This window comes from Panthera leo, chromosome B4 (genome assembly GCF_018350215.1).
Source record: "Panthera leo isolate Ple1 chromosome B4, P.leo_Ple1_pat1.1, whole genome shotgun sequence".
In the NCBI taxonomy this organism is placed as follows: Eukaryota; Metazoa; Chordata; class Mammalia; order Carnivora; family Felidae; genus Panthera; species Panthera leo.
This window is the reverse complement of record NC_056685.1, coordinates 135,778,620-135,804,148: the sequence shown is the minus strand read 5'-3', so window position 1 is coordinate 135,804,148 and position 25,529 is coordinate 135,778,620. Positions and strand designations below refer to the sequence as shown.

Here is a 25,529-nt window from a genome sequence, read left to right as displayed (position 1 = left end):
CATGTAGTATGTCTAGGCTGGGGGACTCTCAAACCCAGCCTCAGTGGCATCCTCTGTAGACTGCCCAGGCTGTGTCATTTGAATGGGGAGTGACACACTGGCCAGCGTGTGGCTGTGCGGCAGAAACCACCACTGCTCGTCATTGACAGAGCCGGAAGCCTCAACCGTGAGTCCAGACTCAGTCGCCGGTGCTGGGCTGTTGCCACCGGCCACCAAGCGTCCCTGGGCAGTCACCCCAGTGGAGTTATTGGAGCGTCTGCACACTATTCCCAGGCGTCCCCGGGCTCCGGGCTCCTCGTCTGTAAAAGGCGAGGCTGAAGCTGATGCTGTCCAGGCTCTCCCGTGCGACACCTTGGCTCTAGCAGCTGTAGCTGTGTCTTTTCAGGAAACAGATGGCTTATTTAGCCTTCCCCCTGAACTTTGACCTCCTCATTTGTGAGACGGAGCGTTGTGCAGTTTAAATGAAATAACGCGCGAAAGTCGCTTGGCACGGTGGCCGGCGCCCGGTAGCTCGTCAGTCAAATTCTCCTTCTCGACGACAGAGAAAGCCCGGCTTCTCTTTCTCGACGGAAGCCTGTGAAGCTTCCCTTACTACCTGGCGTCAGGAAGGCGTGTGTAGGGCGGTGAGGCCAGCCCTCGCCCTCGCCCTCGCCCTCGCCCTTGTCGTCAGACCGTCAGTGCTGAGTCTCTGTTCCAGACGCTCGCCAGCCTGAACTCTCGCACCCGAGCCACCGTCTCCGGAACACCTCCGCCAGCAGTGTCCTCTTGCCGGGGGCTTTGATCTGAGCCGCTCCGGACTACGGCGATTCACTGCAGGCAGATCCTGGCTGTAAGAAATGCTGAAGGAGTCTGATGCTGGGTGGAGCTCAGATGACCAAGAAGGAATAAGGAACGTTGGAAATGGTACTTAGCCGATGAAATACAGAAGCCTGGTCTTTCATCGTTAAAAAAAAATGCACCTGAGTGCTTCAAGCAAACATTGTAACGTTGTCTTGGGTTAATAACATATGTAGACCTGTAGCTTAGAGGACAGGGGGCAGGGTAGGGCCTGTATGGTTGCCAGGGTTCTTCATTTTATGTGAGGTGGTTCGCTACGAGCTCCAAATAGACTGTGAAAAGTTAGCGGTGTATATTCTCCCCGGAGCAACCACCAAGAAGAGGGTGCAGAGAGCCATAGCAGACCAGCATGACTCACATGGAGAGACTGGTGATGTTTCTTTTTTTTTTTAATTTTTTTTTTTAACGTTTATTTATTTTTGAGACAGAGAGAGACACAGCATGAACGGGGGAGGGGCAGAGAGAGAGGGAGACACAGAATCGGAAGCAGGCTCCAGGCTCCGAGCCGTCAGCCCAGAGCCCGACGCGGGGCTCGAACTCGCGGACCGCGAGATCGTGACCTGAGCCGAAGTCGGACGCTTAACCGACTCAGCCACCCAGGTGCCCCATGAGACTGGTGATGTTTCTATCCCCGGATGCTCTGCAGTGGCCGGGCTTGGAAAGACCAAGTCCCTCACCCCGCTTCTTGTTGTGGGCACCCCTTGGGGAGCCCCTGTCTTCACCGAGAGAGCCAGCAGGGGTCCCGTGGAACGACATGGCCTCCTGTGGAAGAACCAGTCTGCGATCTAAGGGACATCCCAGGGACAGCAGAAGTGACAATTCTGTGAATCAGAATGTGCCAGACCATAGCTTGTCACTCTTTGAGGAACTCACTTCATGAGATGCCTCCTAGAAAAGACCAAAGGACTTGGCTTGAATGGTTAAACGTTTTGAAACCTGCCTTGTAGATGCTGCGGTTTGGGCTTACGCTGTTTGGTAAATTGCCTCCGAGCGCCATGATAAATCTAGCTGATTTGCTGCTGTGTTCCTCCCAGAAATGAGAGTGTGCAAAGGGGAGGCTCTAGAGACACGCACGTTTGGAAAGTGCTTAGTGCCTCTTCTAGTGATCACACCCTCCGGGTTTCCCGTCCTCTGTGAGGCTCTGTGCCCGCAGGGGAGGGCACGCCTACAACCCCAGGACAGGCTGCTGAAGGCGTGCCCAGCCTCCCTGGTGCCTCACAAGCCTCCAGGCTGCGAAACATTTGCCTACAGACATTTCCTTACTATCCGCTACATATGTTTTTATGAAAGGACTGAGCAGGAGGAATTTGCAATGAATAATTCATGTGTAATTGTTTTCAAAATATAAAGTTATTTTTCAAAGAAAGCAACCAATCTATCCGTTTCAGAGTCCCCCTGCCGCTTGGGTGCTTCTGCGTGGGCTGCAGCTTTCCATCGAAACCCTCGTGTCGTCCTGTGCTGGGCCAGTCTCCTCCGCAGAGCTGGGACGGGGTGCCTGTGCAGATGGCGCGGAGCTGTCAGAATTCCCAGCCAGCACTGCCTGCCCAGGTCCCCAGGCAGGCCTTTGGGGACAGTCTTGGCATCCGGCGCTGCTCTCCACCGGGCCCCTGCAGACAATACCACACACCTGCATTCCCTTCCCTTTCCACTCTGCTTCCAATGCCGCACCAAATACATCCTGCAGCTTGTTTACTTTAACCCACACACACGAGCCAAGCCACGGCCAGGGCCTGACCAACTGGGCTGGTGCAGATACGGCGAGCCACGGTCCCATTCAGTTCATTACTGACACTGATAGTGAGAATAAGAACAAGGCAATGGTGCCAGCTCCCTGGGTCCTAGTCCCACACACCCAGAAGGACGGCACCCAGACAGAAGGAGCCAAGCACTATACACAAGTTGTAGGCACCCTGCTGCAGCCAAGTGGGTTTACATTCTGCAGCTCTAGTGTGAAGAGGCCGGGGCAGAAGGCTCTGCATCTGTAAAGAGCTCAGCACAGTCCTGGCACGTAGCAGGCAATAAGCATGATGATGGTGGTGATGATGGTGGTGGTGATGGCGATGATGGTGGTGATATTGATGATGGTGGTGATATTGATGATGATGGTGGTGATGATGGTGGTGGTGATGGTGATGGCGATGATGGTGATATTGATGATGGTGGTGATGGTGGTGATGGTGATGGCGATGATGGTGGTGATATTGATGATGGTGGTGATATTGATGATGATGGTGGTGATATTGATGACAATGGTGGTGATGGTGGTGATATTGATGATGGTGGTGATATTGACGATGGTGGTGATGGTGGTGATATTGATGATGGTGGTGATATTGATGATGGTGGTGATGGTGGTGATATTGATGATGGTGGTGATATTGATGACGATGGTGGTGATGGTGGTGATATTGATGATGATGGTGATATTGATGATGGTGGTGATATTGATGATGGTGGTGATGATGAGTACTATCTCATCCCATCCCCATTCCTTTCCCCCCTCAGCTTTCTCCACAGAATGCAGCCACCCTGCTTTATTTGGTTTGTGTTTCCTAGGATGTGTGTGAATATAAATCTAACTAATGAGACCCGAAACCACCGCAGTCACAGCAGATGCGAGCTTGGATACCTTGGATGGCATGGCCTTTGGAAAGGTTTGCAGTGCTGACTGCAGCCTCCGGGGCCAGGCCCGCTGAGCCCAAGGCTGCGAGCCCACTTACCCCTTTGTTCGCTCGCTCGCTCGCTCGCTCAACAAACACATCTCGCCCAGGGAGTCAGGACACCTGGGCCCCGCCTGTAGGGAGCCTGTGGGCGGAGACACACGAGTAACAATCACAGGCCAGAGCGCAGGGGCCATGGGGCCGAGCCCACCGTGGGTCTGGAGGGCCTCGGTCAGCCGGGACCCCGGGATCGCTCGACTGCCTTTCTCCTCGCTTCCTTCCTCGCCAGGTACTGGGAAATCGCGGAATGCCCGTGGATGATGACCAGCGTGCTCCGCTCACTGCAGAAGTAGGACATGAGAAAGGAGGGACGAGCTACCTGGACTTGGCGGCAGGCCTTGGAGGTAGCTAATCGCCGGCACACGCCCTGCCGGGACACGTTTCCCACCGGTGGCGACGCCAGTCTTCGCGAGCGCGGCCGCGAGGCCACCGGGGTGAGGTAGTGTGAGCTGAGGTGCCGAGACAGCGTGTGTTCTAAGACTGGAAACAGACATTCTTGTTTAGCTTCATCTGACTGTGTTTCGGCCTTTTTCTTTGCACTAAACCAAACTGTGAGTGCAGAATTTTGCCTGACGGAGCCTTCTACAAACTCAGAGCACAAACGGCTTCTAAAATTTGCTCCAGAGCCTATGCTCCTTCAATCACGCTTCATGTCCTTTAAGATTTTCCTCCTAAAAACAGATGCTGCCTCTCTGTGATTAGTGACACCCAGGCATCAGCAAGGCGGGCGTTCCTCCTCCTTTTTGGTAGATAAGGACACAGAGACCCTAAGAGATCCGGGGACATGCCCAGGATCGCTGAGCTGCGGTCCCTCCCCTCGCCCTGCCCCCAGCGGTTGCCAGGAAATCTGTCGTACACGGTGCAGTCAAGCCTGGAGGCTGGGTCCTCCTGTTTGCCACCTGCTCGGATTCTGCTCTCCGGTCCACGCACCTGGCAGGGAGAGGACGAGCAGCTGGGTCATCCTCCCCCTCGCATCCCCTCTTGCTAGAATTTAGATGGACAGAGAAGCCGTCTAGAAAGGCCACAGTAATCCCACGAATACGTTGACAGAATACGCTTCCTTTTTTGCTGCAAATGCAGCGCAGCCTGGACAGGGCAGAACCCAGAAGCCCTGTTTGCATTTTGCCGTCTCCCCCGCGTTCGGTCTGGGAGATGACAGGGCGGTGCAGTGGGCCTCCCCGAGAGAAACTGGCAGCCGGGACTCCTCGCCAGGAAAATGAGAAGGTCAACCATCTCTCTGGCCACACCAGAGTATCAGTTGACAGGACTGTCCTAGGGGAGAGAGGGCGCGCCCACATGAGAAACAGGCAATTCGAAAAGCCATAGAATTTACCGTTTTGACCCCTTGGGTATACGTTTTGACATTTTTGAAGGAAGATAAAAAGAAGGAAAAGTTTTCACATTTATCTTAGCGCTCCCAGTGTGCCGGCTGAACTTGTTTTTCAGGTGAGGAAACTGGGGCGCAGGGTGAGTCAGTCACTTGCCCGCGGTCCCAGAGCAGTGAGTCGGTGGCTGAGTGGGAATTTGACTCAGTAGTCACTGAATGCTCTTGGCTTCCTCCCTGCCCCGCTCCTTTCCCCCCACTGTCCCCCTCCTCCTCTTCCCTGCATCTGTCCCGCACCACTGCCTGTCTCCCCACATGGCCAGATGCTGGCAGGGGTGGGGGTAGAGACCTCGGCTCTGGGCCGGCCCCAGGCCAGGGACCCGGGGTGGCGGAGGGGGAGGTAAGCAAGCAGGAGAAGTGTTTCCTGCACGTGTAGTGAACCTGAGGGAGGCCGCTCCAGGCCCAGGTGGAGGCGAGGCAGAAGCCAGGTTCAAGACTGGGCCATAGGGTGCCCACGAGCTGCAGGTGCCCCGCCCGCCATCCATCCCGCAGACCCATGGGTGCAACTTGCGTACCGACAGGGCCCCCCGGGCGCCCCTGGGTTGGTTTTAAAGTAGAGATTACAGTGTCTTCCTCAGTTTTAGGGGAGAGAGGCCATAACGCAGTAGTTAAGCCGCTGGGCTCTGGAGCCTGACGGGCTCCGTGAGCTCTGTGACCTTGGGGAAGCCGGGGAGCCCCCGCGCCCCCATCTCCTCGTATGTAAGATGGACGTAATAACGGATTTCCTTGTGTATAAACGAGGCACAAGAAGAGAATCTACCTCTTAGGGTTGTTTGTTGGGAGGACCAACGCGTACCTGAAGGCTCCTCCTACAGTGTCCAGCAGGCATGTGGCCTGTGAATTAACAAACATTGACCGACTCCCACATTGCTCTGTTTAGGACACGATTCTGGGAACCGAAGCCAGGCAGGGAATTCTCCTCCTCTGCCCCCGAGAACGGAGAGATCGGTGAGATACAGCCCGGTCCTGTAGGAAGGGCAGGGCGGGGAGACGAAGGAGTGTGCGAGGCGAGGCGGGCGCCGTGTGCTGGGCAAGAGCCTGGCCCCGCAGTCTAGACAGCACCTTCTTCCTGCAAGGGTGGAATTTCTAGGAAACTGAAGGAAAAGAACCCAGACCATCACAAAGTTAGTGCCACGTTCGCATCGCAAGGCTTACCGCTGTCGAGTATCCCGACAGGATTTGGGACAGAAAGAAATCCGGTGCCCAAATCGAAAGAGGTGGACGCGCCATTAACGGAAGTCTTCCGGTTTGTCATTGTTTCAGACGCTACGAGGAATGGGCCACAAGGGGCTGCATCGCAGACTCCGGTTCTCTCGAAGAGTAACTTGGACGGCTACTTTGTAACCGCTGAAGAGTGCGTGAAGCGCTTCCCCCAGAGACTGAAGGAAGTCTTCCGGGTAAATTATGACCTATCTACTGCTTGGCTTATCTGGACACCCCCCACCCCACCTTGCTCCCAGCCATCCAGCCCCACCGGCTGGGACTCCTGGAGCCCCGTCACGCCCTGCGCTTCACGGGACCCAGCGCCCCTCGCCGTAGACTCAGGTTCACCCCTTCTCCCCTTCCTGGGGAGGGGGGCTCGGGCTTAACTCTGCAATCCCCTCCCAGCCCTGAGGTCCTCCCCTGCTCCCGCTCTGCCGGGTCTGCCTTCTGCCTCTCGAAGACTTTGGAGAAATGTGGAAGGAGAGGGGCGGGTCACGGAGTTAACGAGGAATTCGGGATGCGCATTCGTCCATCCTATCCACGCCACCCATTCACTCGGCAGACAAGTAGCACGCCCTTACGATCTGCTGGAATTTCTGCTAATGGCTGGAGATGAAAGAGGGGGCCCCAGTCCAGTCTCAGACGCAGATGGTAAACAGATAGTTCAGACACATGGGATTGCCTGTTGTAGAAGGAACGATAGCATGCCATGGGGGCACAGGGAAAAGACCCCACTAAGGAGGACTTCCTGGAGGAGGTGGCCCCTGAACCGAATCTTAAACCCCCAGCAAGTGCTGGCCAGAGAAAGGAAGGCGCAAACACTAGGGGAGGGAGCTTGCCCCAGGCAGGTGGTGGACAGGTCATGGTCATGGGCTTTAGGGAAAAGCTCACAGATTGCTAGGGTGGGTTGCATGTGGAAGCTGTAATGGGCAAGACGGGAGAAACAGCAGCCATTTAAACACAGAGGCAGGCAGAGAATGACCTAAGCTGTTTCTGTGTTGAGAAGTAAAGGAGCAATTAAAGGGGGAAGGTCAATTTAATAAGCCGACTGTAGCAGCTGCAAGGCAGGGTGGAGGCCCCAGGGAGTGCAGGAACAGGTAGGCGAGAGGGTGAGGGGGTGAGAGGGCAGGAGGGGAAGCAGAGGGTCACTGGGAGCAAGCGTTCCCTGCCTGTCTGCCTGTCACCAGGGTGGCCCGGAGGGGTTCACGGCCAGCACCCCTCTGCCGTCTTCACCCAGGGGGCCAACTCACCCGTTCCGTCGCAAGCCAGCCTCCTTTCTCTGGCCTCTGCCTCCACCTCTCTCCTCTGCTCACCTTTCCCAGCGAGGGGACGTAGGGGGAGCCAGGCTCTGTGCTGGCACCCCCGTTCGCCTGTCTTTGGAACCCGTGCAGCTCGGTTACGGTGCACACACGTGCCATATTTCCTGATGATCTTTACTTTAAATAATTACATAATGAACTGAGTCAATGAACATTCACTGCCACCCACTCTATCCTGCCAAGACTTTGTAATCTAGGGTTGAGACAAAGAAGTGAATCTCTAATTGCCAGGGTTTACATGATCCGTACTAGGATGCAGGTTAGTTCTGGGATCACTGGGGATTTGCTTGTCGTCCTCACAGGTGTATAGTAATGAGACCAAGTGTGTGCCTTGATTTTTGAGCGGGAAGGGACAGTCACCTTACTTATTTTATTGAGTTCCCATTCGTGAGAAATTCCTGAGCATCTCTCCTCATCAATAATGGAAAACCCACCTTGGGTTAGCCTAAAATACTATTACAGCCGCTGCTGCTGTTTGCCTGGCAATTTTGTAGCCACGCGAGGTCGTCTCAGCACTCAGCTCAGGTTTACAGACAACAACAAAGCCAGGTGAGCTGTGCCCCCACGGCTCAGGTCCAAGACCATGAAGAATTGAGGAAATAATTCATCATGACCCAATAAGAGACATCTTGTCTCCCCGACCGTGGTGAGGAAAGCAGGCACAGACACCCCCGGGTGATGCAGGGGCATTACCTGAGGACGAGTTCTCCTTCGGCCAAGGGCTCCCCCTCCAGACACCGTCTCTGCAGGGTCAGGCATGTGTCCCCGGGTTCAGGTATTTATTTCAAAGCAATCAGAATCTGGAACCAACCCCCCCCCCCCCAGAAATGGGATCATTCTCTACATACATTTCTGCAACTCTGCTTTTCCCCTCACTGTCTGTCCTCGACGTCTGACCCTGCGTGGTGATGTCAGCATGCACCCTGATCAGAGCGTCCTCTCCGTTCTTAGGACCAGCCCCCGTCCTGCCTGCCCGGCCTGCGGGCCCCGGCTCCACACTGGCTGTGCCCACCTCTCCTCCTCCCTTCACACTCCAGCCAGCGTTCTTCCTCGCCTTCATGTCTTTGCACATTCTGTTCCTTTGCCCGGACTGCCAGTCAGGCCCTTTGACCAGTTAACTCCTACCCAGGCTCTGGTCTTTCTTAAGCACTCGGGCCTTCCACACGCCTTCAGATCTGCGGGGAGATCTGCAGCCGGCCTGTTCCCCTCCCGGTACAAGCGTGTGTGGACTTGTGATCCTAGGAGACCGTAGGGCTGAGTTGTTCCCAAATCATCCAAATAACTCAAACGTCCACCACAGTGCTTGACATGTAATCGCTGATCAATATGTATTTGCTGAGTGGACAAAAGACTTCACGTTACGTGTAGGCAGTGGACCGGAGGGATTACATCCGCGGCCTCCTTTGTTTAAACCCTCACAGGACCCGCTCAGGTAGGCATTCGTGTTCCCATTTCACAGATGGAGAAACTGAAGGTCTGAGACAGGGAGAAACTTACCCAAAGCCACATGTCTCGCAGAGGTTGGAGCCAGGAATTGCAACAACATCTACCTGACTCCAATAAAAGTAGGAGTCTTCATTCTGGGAGGCCAAAGACCGAGATGAGGGGAATGACGAAGGTTTTTACATTTGTGAGGGTTATAAACGTGCATTCCATGGCATCTGGACTGTCCCTGTCGTCCGGCAGTCCAGGCTGGCAGTGAGCACGGCCTTCACACCCGTCTTCCCGTCCCTGCCACACTGATTTGCTGTTACATGAGCAGACAGGCCTTTCTTCCCCACTACACTGTGGGAACCTTGGTGTCGGGGACCACGTCGTGGCGAGCTTGTGTCTCTGTGCTGAGCAGAGTGCTCGGCACACTGTAGGTGTTCAGGAAACACTTGTTGCCCTCTCCATACCCACCAGCTCCGTTCCGCAGGTGTTTACTATGCGCTGCTCTGAGCTGGAGGTACAACAAGGGACAGACCGGGCACTTGCTGTGCGGCCTCAGGCGACAGCAATAGTAACAAACAACACGTTAGGGCACTTAGAAAACAGCATATTCACCCCTCACAACCACCCCAGGAGAGAGGGACTTCCGTAATCCCCATTTTACAGATGAGAAAATGGAAGCACGGCCAGGCTAAATATCTTGCCTACGGTTTCGCCGGTATTGACCGGCAGAGCTGAGGTTTGAAAGCGGGCAACCTGCCGGCGAGTGGCCCTCGGCGTGCCGCGTGGCCTCTGAGTCACAGGCTCCCTCCCAGCCTCCATCTGCTCATCCGCAAGATGGGGACTGTGGTGCCCTCGTGTGGCGTCACCGACGGAGCAGAGCACCCGTGCAAAGTCCCTCTGGCTCAGCAGACAGGGCCGGCTCGCCAGCACCGTCACCCAAAACCGGGTACTGGCCCCCGGATGGCCCCTGGAGGTGACATCCAGGACCGCACTTGTTTTCCTGTAGACAGAAGCTGCCACACATCATGAAGCTTCTATAGGAACATCGAGGGCGAGATTTTTATCTGTCCTGAAGAGCTCCAGCATCCTCTTACCATAAAGGCGGAAAGTGGAAGGGAAAGAGAAAAGCCTTCCTTGTCCCTTGCCCCGGCCTCCCCGCATTACAAGAGGGCACGGGAGAACGCGGTGCGTGGTTCCTTGGGAAAAGCATATGGCGGCAAGGATGTTCCTGGAGGAGGGAACTTACCAACGGAGCCTTGGCGGGGACACCGCCCCTTCCTCGTTTTGGAGAGGAGCCCACCCGCGCGGGGTTGTAAGTGTGTTGTCGCGGGGGTTCAGAAGGAAGCGCTTTGACGTGTGCGTTTTGTTTCTAGGACCCCTACTCTGCCTTCTTTAAAATAGACAGTGACAGGGATGGCATCATCCACATGAGCGATGTCCACAGACTGCTACACCTCTTACTGTTCAACCTTAAAGACGACGAGTTTGAGCGTTTCCTGGGCCTTCTTGGCCTGCGACTCAGCGTCACGCTAAATTTTCGGGAATTTCGAAATCTGTGTGAGAAGACGTCTTTGAGAACAGACGACCCGCCTCAAAGACTCGTTAGGTAAGAGTGCACGCGGCTCAGCGCCTTTGCCCCCACGGGGTCCGCTGCTCCCGCCGGGCCCACGGAGGAGGGGGAGGAACGGAATTGCCCCCCCCCGGGGAGCGATCGTTTTGCCTTTTGGGGGGCTCGAGAGAAACCACGCAAGGAATAGCCTTCAATGCAGAAAGCCTGAAAGATACCGGGTGTGGGTTGGAAGGTACAACCCGATCTAGCCACCCGTGAGCGTGGGTTTCGCGTGTCACTGTGAATCATGCCGGCCTTCCTTCTAGGCACACAACTACGTGCAGGCACTTCTGTGTTTTTTCTTTTATAAAGCCGGGATCAGATTTATGGGTGTTGCCCAGCCTTGCGAGACCTGTCGCCGCCCTGCCTTTGAGCTGTGCAAGCTAACGCTTGTCTAGAGAGCACTGGTCCAGGCACTAACATGTCAGCCCAGGCAATCACATGACTTGGGAACCACAGAGCACCTTCTGGTAATTGATGGAAACTGAGTTTCACGTCAGGCTTTTTTCTATGAGTGTAAACACGTACATACACGGGGCCCTTGAATAACCACAGGATGCTTCAACCCTGCAGCTTGACTTGTATGTGGATGGGGGGGGAGGGGATAAATACAGTGTGATTATGTACATGTGTTTTCTCTTACGATTTTCTTCACACGTCCTCTTCCCTCGCTTACTTTATAGTAAGAACACGGTGTATTACACATATAATGTTCAAAATATGGGTTAATCGATCGTGTTACCAGCAGGGCTTCCAGTCAACAGTAGGCTACTACTAATTAATTTTGGGGGGAGTCAAAAGTTATATGGGGATTTTTGACTGTGGGGGGGTTGGCACTCCCAACCCGGGCCTCGTTCAAGGGTCAAGTATACGTCTTTTACTTTCTATAAATCTGGGGTCAGCTGAGCCAACTGTTTGGGGAGCTACAAGGATGATGCCCCCGCCACCCCTTCCCAGGCAGTGTTCCACCCCCGACCTCTGTCTACTCCATGCCAGCCTCCCTCGGGTCGAGGAGGCGAGTCTGCGTGTCAGCTGGGCCGTGATTCGTCTCCTCCATTTCTCTCAGTAAGCGCCTACGCCCCTTCAAGCAGGAACAGCAATGCCAGTACATCCACCCCATTGAGATCTGTCGATGCCAACAGGCATGAATGAATTAGCCCTTCAGCCCCTCCTTGGCCAATTATTAGAAGTGGAATAGTACTATTTTTCTGAAACCCTCCCATCCACTATGATAATACAGAGATGTGTTCTCTGCACCGTAGTAACATTCACTAGGCTGTTTTGGCCTGGAGGTACCGGCGGCCCCACCCCTTCCCTTCCGCCAGGCTGGGGAGCTCCCTGGAGCCGAGAACTCCCAGAAGCCCCCATTACTGGGCCAGATTACGCGATACTTGGCTGGGCTGCAGAGGCCCTCTGATATCGCTCTTTAATTTTTCTCTCTGAATTCGCTGGTTTTGTTTTGCCTGTACTTTAAGAAAAGCCGGCCAGAAAGAAAACAACTGTGGTCTCTTTCTAAGTGAAAGAAATGATCACATAACACGTGAATTGGACACCTGCTTCCAATTGCTCAAGTTCTGAGGAGGTGTAATGTGAGACTTGATTGCTTACCATTAAAACAATACAAAAATATCCTTCAGAAAGAATTTTCTGGAGAATGTGTGCAGAGTGAACCTAGAAAATTTCAACCACAAAGCGCAATCTTCCCATTCAAATGACTCAGCCTTCTTATTTGTATCCATTCCTTCGCTCATCAAGTGTTTACTGAGGGTCTGCTCCGGGCTAGATGTGGCCCCAGGACGAGGTGGTCCAAAGATGAAGAAGACCGCCTTTGAGGGGCTCATGGGTGAATGTGGAACGGGTACAAAAATAAAGAGCTGTAGTGAAACATAAGGATGTCTGAAGTGCCTCCGAGATGGGAACAGCTAAGCCTGCTTGAGGTGCACAGGAAAAGTGGGACATCTGAGTTGCATCTTGAGGTGTGAGTAGGGGTTTGTCAGGTGCAGGCTACCAGATGGTGGTTCGAGGCCAGAGAACAGCATGTACGACACCTCAGAGGTGGAAATGTCGAGCACATTCAGGAAACGGGGAGAGGATGTGTGTGCAGAAGTGGCATGCGCCATGGGGGCATGGTGGGAGGAGAGCCCCGGAGAGGCAGGAGGGCCAGCTGAGAAGGGGCTGGAGAGCCAGGCTGAGGACTCGATCCTTTACCAGCAGACAGGAGAGGGTTTTATGCTGTGGAGGCAGAGGGTCGCATTGTGCTGCAGGAAGACCCTTGGGCAGTCCTAGAGCGGAGGATAGATGTAGAGGAGGACAGTCCCTGCGGTCCAGGGAGACCCAGCATGGCGTCCAAGGGTCTGGTGGAGAGACCTCAACCAAGGCACTGCCTTAGAAAGCCACTGCTTTAGAAGGCCTCCCATGGCCAGACCCCATGCCTCTGCTTCGAGAAGATGTATCCTTTAGTACTCTGCAAGGAGGCCCTATCACTTGACTTGCCAGATGAAGGACCCAGGTGATGGGTGGTGGGCAGAGATGTGAATGCAGGGTGCCTGTTTGGAGGGACCCCTTTCTCTGCCTGGAGGCCTCACCCTCCTTCACCCGCCTGTCACACCAGCCTCACTTTTAGCCACCGGCCACACCTAGACACCATCCCTTTCTGGAAGCCATCCTGCCCTTTTGTTTGGGCCCCTCTACCTTCAGGGCCTTCCCTTTCCACCAGCATCACCGAACACAATACTTTTGGAAAATTTGAGGGCTCATAATTTTGTTGAAGAGAGTAAGACCACCTTGTTTGTTTCATAACCGCAACACATTTTCATTTTTAGATGTATAAATGCCAATTAGAACGATCAGTCCAATGGCCTGTTTCATTTCTCCATCATCTATTCCCTTCCAATCTGTTCCCTTGTTTAAAACACACCTGCCTGTCCATTTATCTACTGACAACCCACATCAAGTCCATTTTGGTTCATGTACATCATAAAAGATGAAACAACACTGTCACACGCCCTTTTAGCAAAATTTGATGCTTCAGCCTCTTGTCACAAAATATTGTATGATCAGGTCCTTCATGTTGAATGGCTAGCTGAATCGAAAGGCCAAATTTCCCTTTCATTCTTAGAAATACATCATTTGTTTGTCAAAAAATTTGGCTTGTATGATCAGTCTCATCATCATCTCTGGAATCCAGAGTCCTGTTCTGTGTGGATTCCTCTTCTGGTTCATCTGATCATTGGGAGATGTCTTCTTATCTCAATTTTCTTCCCTTTGCCATTTGAACATGAAATAAGAATTCTGAATTTTTAGCTATGTTCGATGAAAACTGACATAAGACTACAAAGATGGTGTTGCTGTGTTCTTTTCACCTTCTCTAAAGATGCTGTTATACTTTGGGCAGTGCAGTCAGGAAACTAGGGAGTGATTCATTTCAAGTTCCTGTCATTGGCTAAGTAATTCCCTCATTTTCTGTTTTCTTCTTACTGCTTTAGTCTCTCTCTCTCTTTCTTTCTCTCTCTCTCTCTCTCTCTCTCTCTCTCTCTCTTTTAGCATAGTTGGAAATAATTAAAGAATAAATGATTGATCATTTCTTGGGATAATGAAATCGATCTAGTAAAATTGAAATCAAGATCACTAAGGCCCCATGTATGTAAGACCCCATTGACCCCATCAATGGACCCAGGCGGTATTGCAAGATAGAATGAGTGTTATCTCATAAAGAAAATAAATAATTTTTTTTTTGTTCTTTGAAAGCCCTCTAAGAAAAACTGAAAGTCGGGAATGCCAATTCTCTTCCACTTTCCGGATTATATAGAATTGTTATTTCTTTCTTAAATATTTGATATAATTCACCAAAGAACTGATCAGGTCCTGGAGTTTCCTTTGTTGGGAAGATTTTAACTATGAATCTCATTAATTTAATAGATCATTCAGGGTTTCTATTCCTTCTTGAATGAGTGTTTGGAGTTTGTGTTTTTTGGTCCATTTCATCTAAGTTGTTAAATTTATGAGAATAAAGTTCTTCAAAATATTCCTCCCTTATATTCTTTTAATATCTGTAGGGTCTTTAGTGTTATCCCTTTTATCATTTCTGATACTTGGTAGGTAATGTCTTCTCTTCTTTTTTCTTGATATGTTTCGCTAGAGATTTATCATTTGATTGATATTTTCAAAGAACCACCTTTTTGTTTCATTGATTTTGCTCTATTGTTTTCTGTGTAATAGAAACAAATTTCTGTTTATTGATTTCTCTTCTTTATTACTTCCTACTTTCTTCTTGCTTTGAATATAGTTTACTCTTCTTTTTTATTCTCTTAAGTTTGGAAACTCAGATTTTTTTATTTGAGTTCTTTCTTTTCTAACAGAGACCCTGAATGCTATCAGTTTCCTTGTAGGCACTGAACTGGCTACATTCTGCAAACCTGGATCTATTACAGTTTTAAGTTTCATTCACTTAAGAATATTTTCTAATTTCCCTTGAGACTTTCTTTTGGATCCACAATTATTTAAAGTGTGGTTCTGTCAATTGTAAAATATGTCCATGGTTTCCAACTATCTTTCTGTTATTGATTTCTAGTTTAATTCTGTTGTGGTCAGAAAACATACTTTGTATGATTTTAATTCCTTTAGATTTGTTCAGCTTTATTTTATGACCCTAGAGATGGTCTATGTTGGTGAGTATTCCATGGATGCTTGATGAGAACGTGTATTTGGCTGTCGTTGGGTGGAGTGTGCTGATGAGATCAAGTTAGTTGATAGTGTTCAGGTCTTCAGTGTTCTTGCTTATTTGTTTGTTCTATCACTTCCTAGAGAGGAGTGATGAAGTCCCCAACAATAGTTAAGCATTTGTCTATACCTCTTTCCAGTTCTATCCATTTGTGCTTCATGAATTTTGAAACCGAGAAAGAGTGTGTTTATACTTGCCATTTCTTCTTCTCTTCCCTCATTTCTGAAGTTCTGTTTCTCTCTGCTAATGTTCCTTCCTCAGAGAAGCTTTCTTCAGTTTTAGAGCATGTCTACTGGAGACAGGTTGTCTTAGTTTTCCTTCACTGAGAAAATTTCTCTTGCTCCTTCATTCCTAACAGACATTTTTGCTGGGTATAGAATTCTGGGTTAACAGTTCTTTTCACAGCACTTTAAAAATGTTACTCCATTGTTTTCAGGCCTTCATGGTTTGTGGTGAGAAGTCTGCAGGAATTCAAATGGTCTTGCCCCCTAGATGGCCTGTGTCATTTTCCTCAGGTTACTTTCAGGATGTTTTTTCTTTATCTTTGGTTTTCATTAGTTTTAGTATGATGTGTTTGGGCATGACTTTCTTTGTTTATCATTCTTTGGGTTTACTGAACTTCTTGAATTTGTAAATTTATGTTCTTCACCGACTTTGGGAAGGTTCCAGCTATTATTTCCTCATGTCTAAAAAAAATGTTATTTTGGTATCAATCTCTGCCTCCATCCACCTCTTGTGGTATCCCAATGACATGAATGTAGACTTGTTGATTTTGTACCACTGGTCCCTGTATTAGTCCCTGAAGCTATATTCTTCTCTTTTTTTCCCCATTGATCAGATTGGATTAATTCTGTTCATCTGTCTTCAGGTTCACTGACTCATTCCTCTGTCATCTGCATTCTGTCATTGAGCCAATCCAGTAAAAATTTTATTTCATTTATATTTTTCATTTCTAAAGTTTTCATTTGGTTCTTGTCTTCCCCCAGCCTTCTATTTCTTGGCTCAGATTATCTGCCTTTCCATGTATTTTGAGGACATTTACTTTTACTTCATGTTTCTAATAGCTGCTTTAAAATATTATAATTTCAACAGCTGAGTCATCGTGGAGTCTGTTGTCTTTTACCTTGAAAATTGTTGAGATTTTCCTGGTTCTCTGTATATTGAGTTATTTTGGATTGTATCATGGGCTTTTTAAGTATTATATTATGATACTCTGGCCCAGTTAAAATCCTCAGTTGTGTGTTGATTTGTGTTTTATTTATTTTGTAAGCAAACAGTCAATCCAGTTAGGTTCAGACTGCAAGGCCTAACCTGCCTTCTGTGGTTTCTGTGTCAGTTGAGTTTCAAGGCCACTGCAGCACTATGAGGTCAGCCCATGTGCGCAGCCCCCCAGGTGGGGAGTTGTGGAGGGAGCAAGTCTTCAGTACACAGTAGTGAAGTTCTCAGAGCTTCTGTTGTGCTGCTTTGGATTAGTTTCACACAAGAGCACAGCAGAAGTGAATCTGGAACTTCCTGCACAGATTTAGGCATCCTGTTTTTCAGCCCTCTCGTATGATTTCTCCCCATACTTTCCAGCCCCCAGAGAGTCCCCCCACCCACCTGTTTTCTCTCTCTCTCTCTCTTTTTTTTTTTTTTTTTTTTTTTGGCCTTCTTGCTGGAAACCCTTAGGTTTGGGCCTATCTGTATGGTTATGTACTTCCTATGACTGGGCCTACCCCCAGTGCAACACAGTGAGAGGAAAACAATAATGTGGATACCTTCAGTGTTCCCTGAGCACAGAGTGTGCCTTCTGGTGAAAGGGAAGAGTTTTAGTTTTAGGCACTTACTTGGCCACTACTGTTGCTGGCTATGTCACAAAAGTGTAGGTGTGTAACTCAGAGTCTTTGGATCAGAACAGGGAGGGTGAAAAGAGACAAAGGGGGCATTATATCCCCCACATACTTTGTACTTCAGGGCTATCCTTTCTGGTTCTTTGGTCAGAAATACAGGCTTTCTTGTGGAGCTTTTTTGGCCCATGCCCGCTGCATAGTTCCAGAAGTAGGACTGTCCTTAAGCCTAAGCTGGGAATATGGGCGATAAAGAACCCATGAAACTCATATCAGTCATTCTTCAAGTTTTGATTTCCCTCTCCATCATCCTTCTTTTTTTTTTTTAATGTTTACTTATTTTTGAGAGAGAGGCAGAGTGTGAGCAGGGGAGGGGCAGAGAGAGAGAGAGGCACAGAACCCAAAGCAAGCTCCAGGCTCCGAGGTGTCAGCACAGAGCTTGACATGGGGCTTGAACCCACGAGCCGTGAGATCATGACCTGAGGCGAAGTCGGACGCTTCACCAACTGAGCCACCGAGGCACCCCTCCATCATCTTTCTATTATTTACTTTTTGGTGTCCTCAGAATTACTTCTTGTATTCTGTCGAGAGCTTTTAGTTGTAATCAGTGGGGGAGAGAGGGTGCAGTGTGTGCCTTCTCCATCTTAGCTGGACAAGAGGGACAAGGACTCTTGCCCTGCCTGGAGTGCTGGTCCCTGTGATCACACAGCTGCCTCATCACCACTCATGCCTCAGAGAGCCGCTCCCTGGCCTTCTTAGCTGAAACGTCCCCTCTCACCCATCACTCTTGGTCACATTCATATCCCAAGTTATCTGATTCATTCATTTTCCACATGTTGCTGTAAGTTCCCACAATCATGGTATGAGTTCCTTGAGGATGTGGGCTCTGTCCACATCGCTGGTCAGTGTGTCTACAGAACCCAGAGCAGCACAGAGTAAGAGGTCATATATGTTTGCATCGGACAGACTGGCTGATAACAAGGCTGGGTCTCCCTGACTATCAAGATCTAAAGAGTCAGGCAATAGAGGCAATCAGTAACTTTTGGAAAAGGCCATAGAAAAACCTTCTGATCTCTTGAGGAGACAAGTATATAAAATGGGACGGGGAGAAATGGGTGGGAAAATCATAGGTGTCCCTGGTTTGAGCCTGGCTCACTGAGAAAACATTCAAGACTTACGCCTAGAAAAGAAATTGGGTTGGTGGAGGCCGTTCAGATATGTGTTTAGATAGCGAGATCAGTTTGGGTTCGCTGACTTTGCAGACACAGAACATGCCCCTCAGAATCTCTATCCTTTGGGGGGAGTTCAGGTGAGTCCTGTGGGTGCAGGTTGGATTTAGGAGGAACTTAAGGTGAAGACAGGGGACTAGGCATCATTATTAGGACCTACAGTCCTCTTAAGCAATAATTGTGAAAATGCAACCTAGTCCCCCCAACCTTCCCAAACGTTTAGTGGTGAACTAGTGACAGAGGATTAGATTGGTTGACCTTTGGATCCCTTTCCACCCTGGAAATTCCATGATTCTGTGAAGTCCAGTAGTCAGTTGGAGAGAGATGGAACAGAAAAGTAGGTGAGGAGATTACAGCCCCAGCGGTACAGATGTGTGGATAAATGGCAGGAAGGCATGGCTGGGGACATGAGAAGGGATGACCTTTCAGAAGAGTAAATAAACTTTGGGGTGGAAAGAGAGAGGAGTGGTCAAGGTTTGGGGGAGCCAGGTGGGGAGGGAAAACCACACTCACTGAAGGCACACGTTCACACGGCCCCAGGATTGGTATTCCAACACGTGGTGTCCCTTAAAGCGCAGCATGATGAAGGCAACCAGAGAGGGGAGAGATGGTTAATAGGGGCACATGGAACACACAAGTCAGCGAAGACCCCTGGATTCAGCAATATAGAAGTAATTGGTGAATTTAAAGATCGGGGTGGGCTCTTAATAAAGGGAGGCGTGCCCGCCATAGTTTACCGTGTACCCCCATGAGCTGGCATTTTCCAGGAGGGAAAATGAAACTGGGAAAGCCCTCATTTGGTCTGGTTCAACGGTAGCAATGTAGGAGTTTGTGCTCGCCAAACTGTGGGGGTCACAGTTTACGTAATTCGCCAAAGAAGAGCTGCTTAAAATAAGACGCTATGTGGCCCAGTATAGCCCAGTGTAGGTTTTGGGTGTAATCATGGATACCAATGCACCTGGTGACTCGGGGGCTCTGGGCACCGTCAGTCATCAAGGAACTTGAGGAGCGGTCCAGGACAGCTGTCCGGGGGCAGCAGAGCGTGTTGGAAGGGATTTGAAGAAGCCACATGAAGAACACTGATTGCCGCTTGCTTTGTTGATTCGGGTTGCCGTGACCTGGCTTGCCGTCTGCTTCTGAAATGCGTGCCAGGGTGGAACTTCCAGGGGAGCCTTGTCTGGTGGGCGGGAGCCACAGCTCCACTTTTCCAGCCTTCACACCGAGCCCGGCGCTCCAGCCACGCACTGGGCAATGCTGCGTTTGTTGAACAGAAACAGAAATGCTAAGTGGAAAGAAGACCCCCGGTGCGTAAAAACCAGAGGTGTCCCTCACCTCTGTGAAGTGTAATATTTCAGGGATCTTTTCCTACGAAGAGTGAACTTACAGGGGCAGCAAACCTGTAGCTTCAGATAAAAACCAGATGGTTTCCAGGTCCTGGCTGTGTCATTTGGCAGGTTGGTTAATTTCCCGAAAACACAGCTTCCTCTTTCGCAGAGTGGGATGGTAATGCCGGCATGTGTCACTTGACTGGCTGTGCTCAGCACCCGCTGGTCACTGACCTCGTGGTGGCCATCAGCACCTGAGAAACCCACACGGTGCTGCCGACCTGAGTGTCACATACAGAGGGTCACGTTCAAAGCGGCCCTTCTAGGGGGATTGTGTAAGCCTTTGACCTCCATTGTTTGCAACACACAAATCCCTGCATTTTCTCAACTGGCAGCATACTGGTTGACCTTAGACTTTTTTTCTTATATGCGGTTCATTTGCAGAAGCGTAAATAATGCTTCTTTAAAGGGGCTCTGTGGGGCTTGCTTGCTGTCCATCCCCCACACTGGTCTTCTGGGGACCCTTCAGGAGAAATTTATATTGGGGTCTCTATGGGCCTCGGTCCGGTGGCAAGATGCGCTTAGCACCCAACATGCCTGTGAGTAAGAGCAGGTTCCAGGTGGGGGTCTCAGATGTGGTCCCATTTCAGGAAACTGTCGGGTGATGTGGATATGGTCAGTTTTGCCAGGGGAATGTGCTGAGCGCCCTGATATCTGCAGGGAAAATATTTCAGATGCAGATCTGGATGTGGAAAACAGCTCAAGTTGCCAGAAAGGGAGGGATAGGTGCTCCGAGGAGCAGAGCAATTACAGAAAAAGAAGTGGGGAGGGGTTTTACAGATTTTATCCGCCCCCGTCCTTCGAGTGGAGGAATCCAGGGCTTAGCCACGGTGTTAAGCGTGGGGCATTTTTTTAAAGTGTCTTTGGCGTCCATCATCCTAGGAGGAAATAAACAGAATTTTGATCATTTTACATACTTGAGCCCAACCTTTGAACAGTAGCTGGGACCGAGAAAGCGATGCCCCCCCCCACCCCCGCCCCGTGTTCCTGAACCGTTTCTTAGTCTGCATTATTATTCCGATTCGCCAATTCAGAAATAAAAGTTTGTGGTTGTTTTCTTCTGAAGAGGCTTCACTGTTCTATGGTGTTTTTTTCCCCTTCTGAGAAGAAATGAGCCCTGTTTGTTTTGTGAGTGGCAGAGAAAGTTGAACAGCATTTATCTGAAAATAAACAAGGACTTATAAAATTTAAGAAGACTTCCCTAACATGCAGCTGGGGAAATAAGACTGTATTTTGAGAATTAAGTTAGACCAGATGTGAAATAACAGACTTTAACGGTATCTTTGAAACAAACGGGGATGGGGAACCCCTTGGGAGATTAATGAGTCCATTAAATTTAAACACAGTTATTTATTTATTTATTTACTTATTTACTTATTTATTTATTTATTTTTCTTTCAAGACCAAAACAGAAGGTCGCAGATTCAGAACTAGCTTGTGAGCAGGCTCATCAGTATCTTGCTACCAAAGCAAAAACCAGATGGTCAGACTTATCTAAGGTAAGAAAACGATTATTTCCTTAAAAGGAAAGGAAATCTATTTCAGTGTTCTCAGATCATTGGGATAATCAAGCTGTTTAGATCCCGTCGCTGAGATGGGAAAACAATGTTCTATACCCAACTGGTGACTCCTTTTATTGCTAAAATACTTTTTCAGCATAAATTGTCCCATCCGAGGTCAACTGATGTTTAGAAAAAGGAGTATTTGTAAGAGTTACGTGGACAGAAATTCCTAGATGTATCTCAGGTTTGATATGAATTAAAAATTTTAAAGAAAGAAAAAAAGAACCCCGTCATATTATTTTTACCCCATTCAAAACCTGCATTTCTGGGTAGGTGGGATTTCTTCCTGTCTTCCAAAACGATAGAAAGCACATTTTGAAGGTGAATGCTGTAGATGGGCAATCGTGTAAACCAATTTGGTGTTGAGATGGGCGCATAATCTAATGACAGTTGTACCCACAGGACAGTAGAACGGAGCCTGCGGGACTGAGTTCGTCCAGGAGTGGGTGATCATTTCATAACACAACAAGGACACAACACCTTCACCTTAGGAAATGTCTTTCAAACTGCACTGTGGAAGAATTTTCTTTTTTTTTTTTTTTTTAAGTTTATTTACTTTGAGAGAGAAAGAGAGCACGAGTAGGGGAGGGTCAGAGAAAGCAAGAATCCTAAGCAGGTCCCGCACTGTCAGCGCAGAGCCCGACGTGGGGCTCTCGATTGATCCCACGAACCGCGAGATCATGACCTGAGACGAAATCGGGTCGGACGCTTAACCGATGGAGCCAAGCCGACGCTCCCGGAAGGATTTTCACATTGTTGTGAAGAACGCCTCCACTTTGTTTCATCTGGTCATTTTCTTTGGATGTTTGCCTCTCTTGGCGTGTGTCCGATGTGAAGTTCTGTCTTGTCAGTCCTGTGCCGCCCCTGGGCTGCCTCTCCCCAGGCCCCTGCCGTCAGAGTTGACGGTGCGGCTCAGGGTGGCAAATCACACGGAGTCCTCCCGCTCCCACGGGTAGGGCTGGCCCTCCCGAGCCGCCCTGCGGGAGTGCGGGGCCAGCCCTGGGCTGTACTCTGCGACCACATGGGCATGGCAGCCCGGAGAGGGCCGAGCTCACTGCGTGACATCATCCTCCACACCCTGCACCCCAGCTTCTCTGGGCCTGCCTCTCCCCTCCTCCCTGCTATTTCTGTCCACTCTTCCTCCTGCCCCTATAATGCCCCCTCTGCTGATGCTGCCCTCCGTGGACCCAGGGGCTCCCACGGCCCCTTCCAGGCCCTTCCTGGATTCGTCCTGCCCTGCTCTGATGAATGTCGCGCAGCACATCTCCGGGGTACGTGGGTTTGTGCTGGGGGTTCGGTGGTAACGAAGACCCATCTTCTTCCAGCCTTCGGAGCTCACAGACCAGGAGAGGTGGCGGTTAAGAAACAAAGGCAGCTTATTAACAAAGCAGGTGGGCGCCGTGGGGAAAGTGAACAGGCTGCCGGAGGCCTTTGTTTCTGCCTTGTTGCATCCGTACTTCCTGGAATGCTTCCTCCCCTGGCCCTGCCACGGCTCTGTCGGGCCTCCTCCACTCCCTGTCTGGACCTGCCCCCTCTCGGGCTCGGTGACCCTCTCTGTCTGTGTTCACTCCCTTGAGCACGTCCTCTGCACTTACCTCTCCATACTTTGTTTTTGTTTTTATTTAGAGAGAGGGAGAGTGGGGCGGGGGGAGAGAGAGGGGAGAGAGAGAATCCCAAGCAGGCTCCGTGCTGCCAGCACAGAACCCGATGCGGGGCTCGAACTCACAAAACTGTGAGATCATGACCTGAGCTCAACCGACTGAGCCCCCCAGGCGCCCCTCCTCTCCACACCGATTCCCGTGGCCTCTCATGACCATCTTTATCCCTGATGTTCTGCAGAACCCCAAGTGTGTTTAGGGGAGGTGTGGGGACCCTGGAGTGCTCTGCTGCTAAGCCAGCAGCCTCGGGTCCGTCCCTTCTAGAAGGGAGCCTGGTGGAAGTGTGGGAAGGGAAGAAGACTTGGAGGCTTACGGAGGAAGAGGAATCAGCAGGGGCATGTGGAGCCACTTTGTAGGGGGTCAAGCGTCACTTCGTGCCGGGCCTCACACCTCTCTCGGCCCCCCGCGGGACTGCGTGCCCCTGTGTGTTTTATTAGTATTCGATCGGACATTTCTCCCACTCTCTCAATTTATCTTGAAAAAAGCTCTAAAGCTTTTTGGGATTCGTTCTGAATCCCAAACCTGCAGAGAGTAGGGTGACGCATAGATAAGACGCATTAATGACGGACGCCTGGTGACGAGGCGGGTGTTCTCCTACCATCCAGCACAGCCTTGCCCTTCCCTTCTGGGTCGTGGCAGACACGTGGCATTTGTCTCCTCTCTGGGCACTTCTGTGGGTTCGCCAAAAAGACCCGCGAATGTCGGAAAGGATGTGGTCCCAGTAAAACTGCATTTGGAACTTGAACAAGTCAGGTACTGCGTCCTCTAGCTGTCCTCAGCGAGGGTCCCCGGCTGGCCACTCAGCCGGGCTCGGCCAAGGACACCACCAGCCGATCTCTTGGACGCACCCGCAGTCGGCCTATTCTGGGCAGCTTAACAGGCTCACTTCCGTTTAAGTATGTTTGGAAAATAAGGTCATCGATTTCTTCAGCAAACATTATTATGAATTAACTATGCACTGTTGCAAGATATTAAAGACACAGCGACCAAAAAAAAAAAAAAAGACACGGTCTCTGTTCCCAAGAGACTTGTGGTATAAGCACCAATAAGAGTGCTAAAGAATTGTATTATAATTGAAGGAGCTTTTTTTAAAGCTCATTTTTCAAGTTGTCACTCTACAGTGCAATGTAATAGTAATACATATTATATATATTATATATATATATAACGTGTGTATTTGTATGTGTATAATATGCATGAATGCATATAGCGTATGTAGTAATACATACAATAATAATATACATGCGTAGCTTAGGTACGTTTAAGGTAGTCACCGCGTATCCCAAGTTGTATCCCACCGTGTAACCCGCCATCCAGAAGAAGGAGGAGAACACTCTCAATGTCTTAGCGCCGCACACACTTTGCATCAAGGGCCAGGCGGTGACCGGCCTTGGCTTTGTGAGGCAGGGGCTTCAGACACAGCCGCTCAGCTCTACTGTGTGGCCCTCGGTGCTGTCAGACTCCGCTTCCTCCTCCCTAGTGGATGCGTAACAGCGTGTCATTCTAGTTTTAGGTAGCGTGTGTTGGTTACTCGTGAGCGGTGAGTATCTTTTCGTTTATTCCTGAGGCAGGTTTCCTTTCTCCATGAAGGGCCTGCTCGTTGGTTTTCTCACTGGGCTCTCTGGTGATTTCTCATTGGTCGATAGGAACTCGTACCACGGTTTGGCTGCTAGTCTTTTGTCAATGATACGTGGTGCGAGTCACTAATCCCAGTTTGTGTTCTGTGTTTGCACCCTTTTCATACGATATCTTTTGGTAGATATAAGTTCGTTAAAAAAATTTTTTTTAAATGTTTATTCGCTTTTAAGAGACAGAGACCAGGGAGTAAGCAGGGGAGGGGCAGAGAGAGAAGGAGACACAGAATCTGGATCCGAGCTGTCAGCACAGAGCCCGACGCGGGGGTCGAGCCCACGAACTGTGAGATCGTGACCCGAGCCGAAGTCCAACACCTGACTGACTGAACCGTCCAGGCGCCCCGGGTTCTTCTTGTTGATAGAGTCAAATGTGAAATGTGTTAACATTTCCTGTAGGTCTCGCCCAAGAATCTGTGTTTCATCTGAAGTCATGAAGACCTTTCAGCAGCTCTCCAGTGAAGCCTTTCCCATCCTGGTCTTGAAATCCACACCACGTGTCACCTATGTGTTGTGAGGCAGGGGTTCACTCCCACTCTTCCATATGGAGACCCGGTTGTCTAGCCCCCGTAAAGCCCATCCTTCTCCCCCTGACGTATGGCATCACCACTGTCCTGCCTCGAGGCCTGCGGGTGTCTCTGGGCTCCTCACTCTGTTCCCCGGGTCAGTTTGTCTGTCTTGGCACCTTTACCACATCACTGTAATCACAGTAACTCGGTAATATGTCTTGATCAGCTGGTAGGCAAGTCCCTCCTCCTGTCCTTTGAGAGTTTACGAATCAGTTTGTCAAATTCCACAAGGCAACAAAGCGTTTGGAGAGAAATGCCGTCGTTACAATTTTGAGTCTTCCAGTTCACGAGCATGGTGTGTCTCCATTTATTCTGATATCTTTAAATATCTTTCGATAAATTTTTATACTTTTCTGTGTAGCGGTCTTACGATCACTCGTAAGGTTTATTCCCTGGGATGGGGCACCTGTGTGGCTCAGTCAGTTGAGTGTCTGACTTTGGCT

The 25,529-nt window shown here is 50.1% G+C and overlaps 1 protein-coding gene across 9 annotated transcripts in view; it reads left to right on the top strand.

Moving 5' to 3' along the window:
- EFCAB6 (EF-hand calcium binding domain 6) overlaps positions 1–25,529 on the top strand; it is a 244,357-nt gene that overhangs the window by 151,018 nt on the left and 67,810 nt on the right. For all 9 annotated transcript variants that reach the window (XM_042948058.1, XM_042948060.1, XM_042948059.1 and 6 more), the window contains 4 exons: positions 3,787–3,901; positions 6,205–6,338; positions 10,271–10,503; positions 21,069–21,165. In XM_042948058.1, coding sequence (XP_042803992.1) covers positions 3,787–3,901; positions 6,205–6,338; positions 10,271–10,503; positions 21,069–21,165 — 579 coding nt within the window. The remainder of the gene's footprint in view (positions 1–3,786; positions 3,902–6,204; positions 6,339–10,270; positions 10,504–21,068; positions 21,166–25,529) is intronic.